The sequence below is a fragment of the Clupea harengus genome, chromosome 6 (genome assembly GCF_900700415.2).
Source record: "Clupea harengus chromosome 6, Ch_v2.0.2, whole genome shotgun sequence".
In the NCBI taxonomy this organism is placed as follows: Eukaryota; Metazoa; Chordata; class Actinopteri; order Clupeiformes; family Clupeidae; genus Clupea; species Clupea harengus.
Genome location: NC_045157.1, coordinates 13,320,022 through 13,335,147, shown reverse-complemented (window position 1 = coordinate 13,335,147; position 15,126 = coordinate 13,320,022). Strand labels below are relative to the sequence as shown.

Genomic DNA, 15,126 nt, shown 5'->3' with positions numbered 1-15,126 from the left:
GCGAGGAAAGATTCACTCCTTCCTGTCTTCCTGAAAGCTTAGACTGTGTGTGTCTAAGCGATAGGAGAGAGATCTAAAAGTAGACTGTAGGAACCTGCCACTGGTCTGTAGCGTGTCAGTTTGGTGACAGATGAACAGCAGCTCTGGCTGGAGTTCACACACGCACACACACAGACTCAGATTCTCTGTGATCTGTAAATCATCACAGTGCCCCAGGTTGACATGAATGATCACATGGTCAGCTCAATTTAGCGGCTGAGTCCCAATTAAGCTGCACGGCGAACCTAGCGATGTAGCGGCTACTCAAGTTAACCCGCACTGACCCATTTCCCAGTAAAGCATTACATGCAAAGTAGTTATTCTTGAAACACTTGATCACAAAGTAAAGCGTTTATATCAGAATTAAAATAATCAAAATGATGGAAAATCTGTGTAAAAAAATGACTGTTTACGAGTCATCTGCTCAACAATATGGAAACTTAGACGGACTGCTTTGCAACAGTACATTGAAGTGCTCTTGGCTCAGTTAGCAGGTGAGAGGTGTCTTGTGACCTTTAGAATACATGTAACCTTTCACAGAGCTCAAACAGACCATCAAGGTTTGTGCAGTCACCTCATAGGGCGTTGTGTTTCCCTTCTGAGTCCTGTATTTCTCTCAGTGAACTTTTCAGATTGAACATGGCCAAAGTGATGTCCTTCAGGTGTTCAGCTTAAACGTGGCCGATGTGGTGTCCCTCAGGTGTGCAGCTTGAACGTGGCCAAAGAGGTGTCCTTCAGGTGTGCAGCTTGAACGTGGCCAAAGAGGTGTCCTTCAGGTGTTGAGCTTGAACGTGGCCAAAGAGGTGTCCCTCAGGTGTTCAGCTTGAAACGTGGCCTTCAGTAGCATCCTTCAGGTGTGGATCCTCATGAACACGGCTACTTGTTCCAGTCCAATAGGATACCGATGCAGCAGCACCCCGCCCTGGAACACACAACCTGAGCTGCGGTCCTGCCACTGCAGGTCGGTGCCTGGCAGGTAGATGTCCCTCCACAGCATTCCTCTGTCTGTTACTGGAGCAACCAACACCTGTGCACATAGTTTCCCATTCAATCAACACCTGTACACATAGTTTCCCATTCAATCAACACCTGTACACATAGTTTCCCATTCAATCAACACCTGTACACATAGTTTTCCTTTCAATCCAGTCACTTTCTCTTACATCATGTTATACAATCAGTGCATTCAAGCGATCATCTCATCGTTTCAACCATCTGACACTCATCATACACATGTCCCCCACTGATAGTTTAACTGTTACGACAATTTACTTATCATTACACCATTACATCAATCAGTATACTTTACTTATCACATCATTACATTAATCAATACAATTCCCTTATCACATCATCATTTAACACCCAGACTCTACCCTGTCTGCACTACAATGCCCCTCTGGTGATAAATAATCATACAGATGGAATAGCCCACCTCATCACCTATGAGGAACTGGTCGTCTATGGTGAGAGTATAGGGGTCGTCGGGGGTCAGCCACCACAGCGGCCTGTAGACGGGGTTGCGGCTGACGCTCCACTCCTGTGCGTACTTCTGCAGGAGCGGAACCACAAACTCCAAGTGCGAAGACAGGTAGGATCTGGTCAGGTTCAGCACCTGAGGGGCCAGAGCAGGGAGCAGGAAGTTAGGCATTAGGTGGAACAAGGTATGGGAAGGTGTGGGATGTCCCCTACCCACACCTGTCCCTTATTGTCTTTCTGCATTTGTGTGTGTGTGTGTGTGTGTGGGGGGGGGTTACCCAGTCACTGCTAAAAGACCAAGGAGGCTTCTGGAAGGAGATGACAGGCAGAAAAGAGATGAGTTCCAGCCAACGAATAAACAACTCTTCATCTACTTCATCCTCATGTGCCAGGGAACCCCCTGCAAGAAACACACACACACACACACACACACACACACACACACACACACATACACACAACCGCACTAGGTAGACACAGATTCATATACATGCAGTAATATACAAACAATAAACACAACACCGAGATGGAAATAATATTATACATTCTATATTATAACACAGATGCAGCAGAAAACCAAAAATCTCCTTTCCATCAAATAGAACTGTGTAATATTAGAATGTGTTGGTTCTTTGGAAAAGAGGTTTAAAATACAGACTCTATGGCAGTGGTTCCCAAAGTGTGGGACAGGCCACCCAGGGGGAGTGCAGAGTTACAGCAGGGGCGGGGCGATGTGAGAGTGAAAAAAACGGAACAAGAAACCTACACAACCAGCTACAGGTTAAAGGTTTATGGTGGTGCTCTTACAGCAGAGCAGCTTATAAGTGACCTATTTGATCTTTGGCCCGCAATGGAAAGTTTGGAACCAGTTCTCTAAGGCGTGAGGAAGAGTGTGAGAAGTCTGTACCTACGGCGTCAGGAATGAAGAAGGGATATCCCATGAGGCTGTGCAGCAGCACAGCAGGTATGATGCCCTTTAATCCTGAGTAGCTCCAGTCTGCTTGAAGAGCAGGCATCTGCACAAACAACCCCAATTCACTGGACCTACACACACACACACATACACACACACACACACACACACACACACGCACACACACCACACACACACACACACACACACACATTGAACCACATCCATGGGACCTCCTATTTACACACATACGCTGGTGTTGTGCGGCAGGAATGCGTGTAGAAGTACCCCGAGGCTGAGGTGAGTATGGTTGTGTCTCCAGCCTGCGCTGCGATTCGGCCCAGCCGCCGCACGTACTCTCCTGCAGTCACAGAGTCCCTGTCTGGGGGGCTGCCCTCCCCAGTCTCCATGACAACATACTCTGCTCCCAGGTGGGCAGATGCCAGTGCCACCCGCTCTAAAAGCCAGCGTGCTGAAGTGGGGCGGGACAAGTCCAGCTTCACACACAGCTCTCCTCTCCACCACGTCAGGGCAGGAGCCTGGGAGGGTCACACAGAACACCATATATAAATATATATGTACTTAAACACACATGTAGAAATACATGCATACATACACAAATACACTTACATTGATAAGAAAATACATGCACATACATGCACTCAGGCTTTCTCTTACTGAAGTAAATTACTAACTGTAATGAGCTTGCTGACACAGAGACACAACTAGAGCTACATACACTGTGAATTAGCTAACTAACTAACTAGCTAGAAAGCATAAGCTCTATTTTTTTTTGTTTAATTTGAGAAGTACACACGGCAATCAATTGCTTACAGATTGAGACATTAGAAAAAGAAAGTCACTAACCTGTCGACTGCTTCCGGCAGTTCTCATGCTGATCCACAACCTCGGATCCGCTGCCTCCCTCCGTGACTTTTGACCTTGTAGGTACTTTAGCCTGAAGAATGGCGAGACTGTGATGGAGAGATTCAGGTGCTGCACCAGAGATACACTCCTCCAATGCATGTGCTTGTGAGCAGAGTCCTAAAAAGACAACACACACACACATCTTAGCTAGGCCTTTTTCAACACTACTTTCTCATCAAGGGGACAAACCTTTATAAATACTAGTACTGTTTGACAAGAGAAATCTGATGACATCTTACACTGCATTGCTCTACATTATGACAACCAACTACTTCCAGATGACAGGAATTCATCTAAATTGTGAAAAACTCCTAAATACTTTAAGGGAAAAGACTACCAAACATCGCAGTCATTCTGAAAATGTGTTGACGGTAAAATGAACACTGCTACTAATGGCCACTAGAGGGCGGTCACACAACTGTCACTAGGACCATTCGACCACCAGGTCATTTGCACTTCTCCTCCATGTTACAGAAGCCTCTTCAGCTAGCAAATTCCCACAAGAGAGAGCAGTCATCTCAGATGTCATCCACAGACACAGCAGAATCCTGGCAGCCTATCATAACTTCCCTGAAAGCCGACGCAGGGACGCAGTGTAAACTAGAGGAACAGGAGCCAGGGGCCAGGAAGGGCTGGAGGGTTGTGGCAGTGAATTAAATCACTCGTTGTTTGTGGTTCGACTAAATAACTTTACACTTCAAATCACTTCATTGTTATGGACGTCCATGTGTAATTCTTACTCGACCATTTCTGTCAAATATGAAGTTTCCAAATGAAAACTATATCACATTAGACATCCCCATTTTACTCCTTTCTCACTTCCTGTTGTCAGATAGAAATATTTCCTAACCACTTCTTATGCCGTTAATGAAGGGAGTCCTGGTAATATTACATAGACTACTGCATACACACCTGCTCAGATCATCAATGAAACTATAATTTGGATGTTTTACTACAATTTTTCTTTAAGTGATAAGAGCTCTCTCTTCTCACTCTCTCATCTCTCTCTCTCTCTCTCTCTCTCTGTGTGTGTGTGTGTGTGTGTGTGTGTGTGTGTGTGTGTGTGTGTGTGTGTGTGTGTGTGTGTGTGTGTGTGTGTGTGTGTGTGTGTGTGTGTGTGTGTGTGTGTGTAAAATCATGCATTCTCAGTATATGTACGTATAATGTGCGAGAGCCGGAAGGAGAGTGTTTCCCAGATTCAGTGGACCAGGCTGACGGGTTTGAGGCCCTGGCAACAGGTGGCTGTGTGGTAACCAGATGAATCTGCGCACGAACATTCTCTGTTCTTTCTCTCTCTCTCTCTCTCTCTCTCTCTCTCTCTCTCTCTCTTCCCTCTCCTCTCTCTCTTTCTCTCTCCTCTCTCTCTCCCCTCCTCTCTCTCTTTCTCTCTCCTCTTTCTCTACTCTCTCTTTCTCTCTCGTCTTTATCTCACACGCAGTTAAACTAAATTTCCATCCATGCACTAGAATCTCGTATTTCCATCTATAACATTCTGCTAGCCTTTCCCACAGCTAGACACAAGACACACACCCATGCACCCATGCACACACACACCCACACACACACACACACACACACACACACACACACACACACACACACAGACACGCACACACACACACACACACACACATGCACACACGCACACACACCACACACACATACACACACACACAGACAGACAGATACTAGATCAGGGTTCAGACAGGCACATGCACACACACACACACACACACACACACACACACACACACACACACAGATACTAGATCAGGGTTCAGGTATTTCTAGAAGCTGAGATCTCTATTCCCACACTTCTCAGAGTTCACAGTAGGCCTGCTGCTGCCAGCGCCTGGCTTGCAATATGTTTACCTCATTTAGAACATGTAGGTGTCCTCACAGTCACCCAGTATTCACCCTGCAATTACCCCTACCTGATATCACTACAACATCAGCATACCGGCATACTGACTTAGGCCCCATGAACACGAAGTCTAGTTTGCCTGAACCCGGAGAGAAACGTCTCCGGATAGCCCTATCGTGCACACAAACCCACTGTATCCGCACACTGTGTCCGCACTCCTTTGAATCGGGGGTCCAAAGTGAGTAAACTCGAATCTGGCCGCAGGTTGGTGTTCGTACGCACGCCCTATCCGCAAACCCTTTCTAATCTGAAGATGTCATTGCCCCACGTGATCGCCTCGCAACCTCAGGCTGAACCCGTATTAACCCCACTGCTTCACTTCATAACAGCAACAACATAAACTAAATGTATGACGTGGCTCCTTTTTCGTGACTTACATTTTTCTACTGTAATTAGTTGTTTGTATTGGGATAGTGTGCTGCTCTACCTACATGTGGATAGTTTTTCGTGGTCTTATTTAGCCAGTTGGACGTATGTTTTGAGACCAGCCAGAACAACGGACACAACCGGCATTATTTAATAACTGGAATGGTTGCCATGGCGCAGCGAGTGTGGCAGCCTGTTATAGCAGTTCTCCAGCTTAAAAAAATAAATAAATAAATTCTTCCTATTACCTTGCTGCTTTTACACGTGAATTTCCCTAACGGGATTAATACAAGTGTATCTATCTAAATCGATGTTGTTAGGAAAGGGATGACATTAACAAGCCACACTTTAATCTATCACTGTTTAATCTATTTGCATCCGACCATTTTACAAAACGGGTTTTTAAAAGTGTCAGCAATAGCCTATATGAGCAAATCTGACGTGAAAAGATTTCAAGTTTCAAAACGGTCTGTAAAAAAGATGAATGTTACATTAGCTTTAGGCCTGTCAGTCAACGATAGCGATAGCTACTAGCTAGCGTTAACGTTACTTCAGAGGTACAGTACGTGAAGGACAAAGCCCTCAACAATAGCCTACATTTGTTGTTAGTAATAAAACCATGAAATTGGAAGCAATTGTAAACCATGAAACATCCAGGATCCACAGCACTTGCATTGTGGTGTCTCGTGCTCAAGCTCAGCATCTCCATTAAGCACAGGCATTTAAACAACTCAGACATGTCATGTTGCACATTGCTTTGTTGCACTGTTCTAAACTCTTTATTATCAATACAAAATATAATTTTTTTTCGCTTAACCTACAGTCTGCTCTGACCACTGATTTTATTAACCACCATAATGTGCTACTGTGCAGATTAAATGTAGGCTATGCGGCTAGGCTAAACGATGCTAGTTGGATCTCGACTACTCGTCATATGTCACTTTATTAGCATGTGTCGGCAGAGAAACGTGTGGCCCAGAGATACCGTATTAAAACCGGAAGTGGGTGATTTACTCCGTTTGATTGGCTAATAACAGGACCTTTACTTTTTCGTTGAGAAATTATGTTGATCACCTGACATTTAAACGATTGGTTTTCTTTAAATTATTATTATTTTTGTGAAGTTATACGGCTCAATACTCAATTGACTTGTTAACCGAACTTTTACAGAGTCATAAAACTAAACACACAAGTGACTTGTTAACCGAACTTTTACGAAGCTATATGACCAAACACAAAGCTAGCACTGTTAATTCCGGGACGTCAGAGGCAATGTCGACATCTTACGTTTGACAGCGGGCTTACCAAACACCGTATAGTACAGAGGTAGGTCAATTAGCTCACGTAAAATACTGTAATTTAAGATAACCAATACTCTAATTTTCCCCAAAAACCATCAATTGTGTGTGTGTGTCTATGAGAGTGCTAGCTTGAGCTAACCAACACACCGTATAGCTACCTTGAGCTGCCCAAACACTGTATAGCTAGCTAGGTCAATTAGCTCGCCTAAGATACTGTAATTTAAGCTAACCAATTACCTAATTTCCCCCAAAACCCATCGATTGTGTGTGTTTGTGATGTGTAACATATATCCTTTATCAGTCATTCAAGTTATTTACATTTATTTACCGCTAGCGATTACACCGACACAAGTGTAATTCAATTGCTAGCTAGCTAGCTAAGTAAATTAGCTTGCGTAAGATACTATAATTTTTAGCTTACCTATTACCTAATTATCACACCAAAAACAACGATTACGTGTGTTTGTGATGTGTAACATATATCCTTTATCAGTCATTTAAGTTATTAACGTTTATTTACCGCTAGCGATTACACCGACACAAGTGTAATTAAATCGCTATTAATGTTGAACTTGACCTCTAACAACGTGACACAACATTAAAAGTTAGGCATCGACATGGTTTCTTAAGAATAAAACAAAGGTCCTTGTCCATTTCTGTTCAGGTCATGTGACAAGTTTTATCCAACCAGAGACCGGAGTAAAGTGACGACGTCCGGTTTCAATACGGTATCTCTGGGCCGTACGTTTTCTCTGCCGACAGCATGCTCCTGTCTTCTTCTCCGTTTTCTTCAGTTATCTGTAGCACCGTTAAAGCGCCACCAACAGGCGTGGGGGATGTGCTACAGCGGGACAGACAGACAGACACACACCCACACACACACACACACACACACACACACACACACACACACACACACACACACACACACACACACACACCCATACATACTGCGAAGAGCAGAAGGCTGGTGGAGTGCTCATCCAGGTTGATAACCCCCGGCCCGAGTGTATGCCTCTTCAAACGGTTGGAGAAAGTTCTCAGCTCACGCTCCAGCCTCTCAGCAGAACTCACAGGCTCCGGAAACTTCCACAGAGAAGACCTGAAATATGACATACAGAGAGACATTTCAGGCCATCTTTACAGTTTCAATTATGCTTTTTTACACACACACACACACACACACATACCCCCCCCCCCCACACACACACACACACACACATAACCCCCCCACACACACACACACACACACACACACATACCCCCCCCCCTCCTCTACACACACACACACACACAAACAAACATGCATACACCCATTCCTGCGACGTGTGTGGGTACTGTAACTCGTGTGTGTGCTGGGGTGTGTTACCGTAAGATGCCCGTGTTGGGCATGACCGGCACGTTGGCGTGGCGCTGGCGGTGGCGCATCACGACCTGGTGAGCCTCCTTCAGGTTGCGTGCCACACACACCCTGTAGTGCAGCGGCTGCACCAGCGCGCCCGGCTCCACGCGCACACACAGCTGCCGCTCCCGCTCTATGCCAACCTGCAGGGCCACCGTGGACGACAGCATGATCGCCACGCCTGGCACAACCGATAACGAGACAAAACGCCAAAAAGAGAAAGAGAAAGAGAGAGAGAGAGAGAGAGGGCAGATATAGATAGCAGGCAGCAGCATCCAATTACTGTGATGCAAATAAATGCTTTCACCCAATATAATTTTATCTCACCCATACACAACACCTTTTTCTCATATGAATAGCATATCAATACAAATCATCCTTACCTTTAGCGCCAAATGAGCTCAGAGTCCTCTGTTATGTTATCAGGCTGGCCTGGTTTTATGTATGGTTTTACATTGCACTAGGTAATTATAATAATGGACATCGCAAGGAAATTTCATAAAACCTTTTGTCACTAACAACACAGACACTCATACACACACACAAGTGCGCATGCACACACACATATGCACACAACTACACACACACACACACACACACACACACACATACACACACACACGCACACACACACACACACACACACACACACACACACACACACACACACACACACACACACACACACACACACACACACACACACACACACACACACACACACAGATACCTGAGGAGGAGAGAAAGTAGTGCTCCAGCACAGACCCGTAGGCTGCCGGTCTGAGTGACAGGTCGCTGAGCATGTAGGGCTGCAGTGGTGTGCTCTGCTCGTTGATAGGGCCACCGCTGTGTTTTAACACCAGTCCCACCGTACCACTTCACACCCTCCATAGAGAAGCAGTTCTGAATGGGACGACAGGCAGCATCAATTCATTCTCTCAAGAACTGGAGTGAACTGGAGTGAACTGGCCCTGGGGCTACACCTATTCAAACGGCCCTCTCAAAATGATCACACAATCTCACGAAAACCACGGCACAACTATCACATAATGAAAGCAACGAGATTTTACAACACAAATTAAATGCTAGATCCACACAGAAAACACCAAACATAAACACACATTTTGTAACAGTAGCCAGGGGTATTCCATGACAACTTAGCTCCACAAATTGTTAATAACTAGATGAGAGAAAAAGTCCAATCAGCATCTTCTTATCAACATAATAACTTATTGGCAGACAGCAACAATCCTAGCTAGGAGTACTTTTAATTACAACAGGGGCTGGCCAGCTGCATTTAAAGGGCCCTCTCAAAATGATCACACAATATTTTTAGGCTATCTAGGAAATGAACTAGTTTGCAACAGAAATTAAATGACAAAAAAAGTGAAATCATGCTATCAGCATCTTCTTATCAGTTAGAATCCTAGTTTGGATTACTTTTAATTAACGAGTTCCTGCAGTGGAAAGGCGCACAATTGTTAATTTTGCCCTGAGAAAGAGAAGTTGTAGTTGTTCCTTGGTCTTCAAACTACATATGAAACATCACGCAATATGTTACAGCAGACGACATTAGACTAAGGCAAACGTATACATGGCTGACTAACAGACTGAACTGATAAATGAGCCAGCCGTAAATTAATGGCCAGATAAAACACTGGACTAGGTGCCTTAATGAGCAAATAAATAGCTGTGGTTTTGATTTGTAGGCAACACAGGTTTTCCCCTCCGACTGTTCTCAAGCACAACCACAAGAGCATCTCGATGATAGCTGTCTTACCTTTACCTCCACATGACAATGTAACGGTGCCCAGGTGACATTATAGCACTCTGCATGCTGCGCGTTGCCGGGCTCCAACGAGATTCTAACATCCACCTGTGACTCCCATCTATAGCAGAAGCTCGTTTTATTTAACCAACAGAAGTTCTGAACAAACGGTACACCCAAATCAGGGTTTGCAAGATGCCCAACATCAATGTTCAGGTAAGTCTTATCCCCAGCCGGAGTCTGGACAAATAGATTATGACTGCGTCGATCCCACATTAACTCGCTGAGTTGGCCCTTGAGTATCCAGGTTTTGTGAGAATGATCCACGACCTGCCAGTAAACAAAGCCGATGGTGACGAGGAAAAGAGCTCCAAGGATAACGCACGCAACAGTTCCCTTCCAGCTCTCGCCCGCTTCCTTCAGCGTGGTGTCCCAGGACACCTGAGGGATGGGGCTGGGGTTCCTGTAAAGCGCCGGGAGGGAAAAAGGAACACGATTTAGTCAGAACAACGTCCGTACCCAGTACAAGATCTAAACTGACAAGCCAAAGACTTAGAGTAAGTATTTACAAAGGAAGAGGCAAAACAGCAGATAGTAAAAGCGCTTTAGGGTGAACTCACCACATGTTGCTGTGTTTGCCAAATAGATCATGCCATTAGTCAGATCGTGAGAGAGCCCTGGCGGGCACTCAGCAGTGGAGCGTCTTCCTGGCGCGTCTGCTGCCCCCGTGCTCCACTTCTGGGGAGCAGTGGTATACAGTAACGAAGTAAATGCAACTCCTTACTGTACTTAAAGGTATAGTGTGTAGGATTTAGTGGCATTTAGTGGTGAGGTTGCTGAATTGCAACCAACTGAATACCCTTCCCAAGCGTGTATGAAAACCTAGACGGTGGCCGTCAAATGCCATGAAAAGCAAAAGTCCCTCTCCCTCTCTCTTAATTGATATCAATGTCAGACTAATTTAATGTGTTTATATTACATATCTATCTGCCCTGAGTGACATTAGAGCCTTCTCAACTAAAATGAGTAGATTAACCAGAGTTGGTTTGTCCATTATGGGCTAATGTAGAAACATGGCAGCGCAACATCCTATGTAGATACCCTATGTAGATAAGAAGGGCTCTTTCTAAGCTAACGAAAACACGACGATTTTTAGGCTAGTTACAGGTGAGTACGCTAATGAAAATATAATTGTGCAAACTATATTCAATGTCTGCTTGTAGATTCCCCTAAATCTTCCACACTGCACATTTAAGTAGCCTACCCTTTCAACCACTGTACTTTGATAAAGTATTTCCATTTGGGGGGGATTTTTTACTCTACTACATTTCAAAGTACTTTCGACTCCTCATCTGTCGTTCCTTCGTACTTATAAGTGGGTAAAAAAGATTGTTCAGCAAGCACACCAATCACGGTACAGCTCGGGCTTTAATCAGCTAATTAGCATTGACCTGTTGCGTCCACTAGATGTAGGTACAGCCTACAATGTTGGCTAGTTGAGTGAAGTTCTGACTCTAACTCGCCTATAGACTTCGGCTCATTTCAACACCCATAGCCTTGTTTGAATACATTTATATTATAGTGGAACACAAGATACACTCGTTCGCTTTCAAATACTTTCTCTTCCTGCCTCATTTACAGACAATTTCTTCCTTCAATAATTCTCCCTCAAAGTTGAGGAAACACGTAAAGATAAGCTTTTTTTATGCTTATATTTATTTAACGGGTAATCTAATGGCAGCTTGCAGCTTCGAAGGTTTTCATTGTGTATGTGGTTAAAATAAATATGTCATTACAATGATAATGTCCCGTGCATGGCTAGTTAGTTACTAATTAATTTTAGCGCCTCAAAGCATTCCTACACCAATAGGACACCAAAACAATATAACAACAGCAGCGCAGGCTGGACATAGTTATCAAATAGTTCAACTGCATTTTGACTATGATCATGTTAATTGACATCAATGTCAAACTTATTTAATTAGTTTATATTAATATATGTATGTGCCCCGTGACATTAGAGTGAAATTTAAATGGAGGATTTATACTGGATTCATATTTTTACCAAGGGTACCTCTACTTTCACTCAAGTACCGGATTTGTGTAGGCTATTTCGTCCACCATTGCTAGGGAGACGCTCCACTTCTGGCAGCAGGTATGAGATCAGATTCCCGCCCCTGCTCCCCTGTATACAGCAGAGCTACAGTGAGAAATCCAATAAAATGCAGTTAAGTAATGCAATACTTAATCATATTCTTTGAATAAATGTTGTTGGCAGAGACACAAACACAGACACTAATCATTTGACAGGATTTGTGATTTGCAGCAAACTGACTGCACCCTAAGAGTTTCTAGGGCAAAGGTTGAGGGACCATAAGCTGTGAATCAGTGTAGATCATCATTTGGACATGCAGACACACACTAATAAACACAAAGAGTTTAAACAGGAGTTTCCACACACACACACACACCTCTGTAAAATATGCTTTGAGCAGGACCGTGTCAGATGCCGAAGACCCTCCCACCCCTCCGCCCTGCATCATGTTTGCATCAATGTCACTGTTCGGAGAGAGAGGCTTTCCAGAGAGGGGCATCTATAAAAGGGCACGGGTGAGCTCGCTGCACTGCTGCACCACCAGGACGATGGCACAGTTGATCAAGTTACATGGACCACACACACACACACACACACACACACACACACACACACACACACACACACACACACACACACACACACACACACACACACACATACACTCACACATACGCACACACACACACACACACACACACACACAGTTGCACGCACCAAACTGATGTAATCATCTGATAGTCATAGGGAGGGTGAGGAAGGGGGGGTGGGGGGTGGAGAGGATACTGTGAATGAAAATATAGGTTCATGTCTCAAGGCCGTCCTGCAACCTCTTCATACACACACACACACACACACACACACACACCAGTTTAACTACCAAATGGCCTACTATTAACAATAGACTGGATTGTTATGCCTGATACAGACTAGCCTATTTAGTGAGCCAAAATGCAATGCGATGCAATAAAGCTGGCAATGTCGAACTTACGGAAGTGCATATTTTGAAATGCATCAATTTTCAACAATACTCTTGCTCTAGTGTTCACTCTTATGTTTGTATATATGTACAAAAAGGTTTCACATTAAGTAGGTAACGCAGACATTTTGAGGAGGTTCTTGAAAATCCTTGAACTTTGCATTTAGGATACCTGTCATTAAAGGATAATTAAGAGATTGCCTGAAACACGTAACTCCTTAATGATGCCTTTAAAATCAAAAACCCCTTATTATTATCCTAAATTTCCCTCGGGATTAATAAAGTATCCATCTATCATCTATCTATCTATATTAATAAAGGGCTTGTGCATAGTTTCAGGGGCAAGTGTGTTTTAAGTGTTTTTATGTTTTGTAGTGGAACCTGCTGACTGAGTTGAGACAGGTGGACTCAGGTGGGACCATATACTCAGTGGAGGCAGGGGCAGACTCAGGTTGAACTCCATACTCTGCTGTGTCTAATAGATACTCAGACAAAACTGCTTCTCCAGGTAAGATGGATACCTGGTTGGCTGGTCGATGACACTGGCTCTGGTCAAGTTAGCTAGCTCACTCACTCACTCTCACCTCAAGGACAGTCACTGGATCAGCACCAGCCGATTTAAATTCTATGATTCATCGGAATGCTTGATTAATGCTGTAAAAAATTTGGCCTAGAAGCTGGCCGTGGTCCTGGGATGCCTATAGCTGAGATTGCATGTACAGTAAGTGATGTCTTCTGACACCCCTATGGATAAGGGGTAATGTGAGCTTAGAGCTACTAGTGAAAAGGAGTTGAATGGGGAGGAGGTGGGATACTTTGCTAGGCTGGAGCGTGTGACGTAATGGACAGGTAAGGAGGGTTTAAATCTCCTAGGAAGCGGAAATGCGGTGAGTGATGGTTGTCAGAAAACAGCATTTCAATGTCATTACTCTCCATGGCCACAAGAGGGAGATGTGTGGTGGGGTTTGGGGCTGAGGTCTTCAATGTGTGGAGACAGAGGATTTGTCTACTTTATCCTGTTAGTGTCTGTGACTGGTGTTATTACACCATTATGGTGCGCACACATAAATGCTCTTTATAAATAGTTTGATTATGTGCACAAATGTATTTACACATGTGAATGAATGATATTTTTTTGTAATTTCTGTAAATGGTGTTATTTTTCTGTGTGTACCAGGGGATGATACTAGAGTACTAAATGTATATTTATAGTGTGTGTGTGTGTCTGTGTGTGTGTGTGTGTGTGTGTGTGTGGGGGGGTGTGTGTGTGTGTGTGTGTGTGTGTGTGTGTGTGTGTGTGTGTGTGTGTGTGTGGCTGTTTTCTGACAGCCATCACTCACCGCATTTCCGCCTCCTGGGAGATTTAAACCCTCCTTACCTGTCCATATAAAATATATATGGAAACCTCCGCGAGTGACTACCCTGTAGTGCAGCAGTGTATGAGATGCAGGCAGGAAAAGCTTACCTCACACTGTACATCACAGTGAAGTTGTTTAGAGTATGAGTTAGACCCCCCCTCCCCCCTCATGTCCAGGTGCCACCACAACGCATGATGAAGCTGAAAACTAGAAGGGTACGATGGTATCTGATGTCCAGGTAGTAACCAACATACTCACTAAAGACGTAACAAAAGTAGTGGTGCAAGATTTTTTTTTTTTACACTTTTTGTAGATTTAGTTTCTATCAAAACAGAAAAAAGAATGTGAGAGGCTGGAGGAAGGCCAGAGACTGTGCCAGGAATGAAAAGGAATATGGCAATCGAAGGCAAAGGTGATTGCAATGAGATTAGGAGTACTTGGGGCAGTGACCTCCATGATGGTTCCCATGGTGTTTTTCCCTACGAATGGTGTCACTCGGTGCCGCTTCGCTCAGCTTAGCCGGTGGACCAAGCACAGCCTGGATTTGCACTTCCTTATATAAGGATCTACTTGCT

The 15,126-nt window shown here is 44.3% G+C and overlaps 1 protein-coding gene across 1 annotated transcript; it reads right to left on the bottom strand.

Annotated features, from left to right (window-relative positions):
* Positions 1 to 433: 433 nt before the first annotated feature.
* LOC105908097 (SITS-binding protein-like) lies at positions 434 to 10,841 on the bottom strand. Its single transcript, XM_012836568.2, has 11 exons — positions 10,740 to 10,841; positions 10,132 to 10,582; positions 9,082 to 9,254; positions 8,319 to 8,532; positions 7,901 to 8,051; positions 3,299 to 3,475; positions 2,720 to 2,970; positions 2,426 to 2,562; positions 1,797 to 1,918; positions 1,475 to 1,654; positions 434 to 1,066 (listed from the first exon to the last, which is right to left on the bottom strand). The coding sequence occupies exons 3-11, from the start codon at positions 9,152 to 9,154 to the stop codon at positions 890 to 892; spliced, it is 1,482 nt and encodes a 493-aa protein (XP_012692022.2). The 5' UTR covers positions 9,155 to 9,254; positions 10,132 to 10,582; positions 10,740 to 10,841; the 3' UTR covers positions 434 to 889.
* Between the last annotated feature and the right edge of the window lie 4,285 nt (positions 10,842 to 15,126).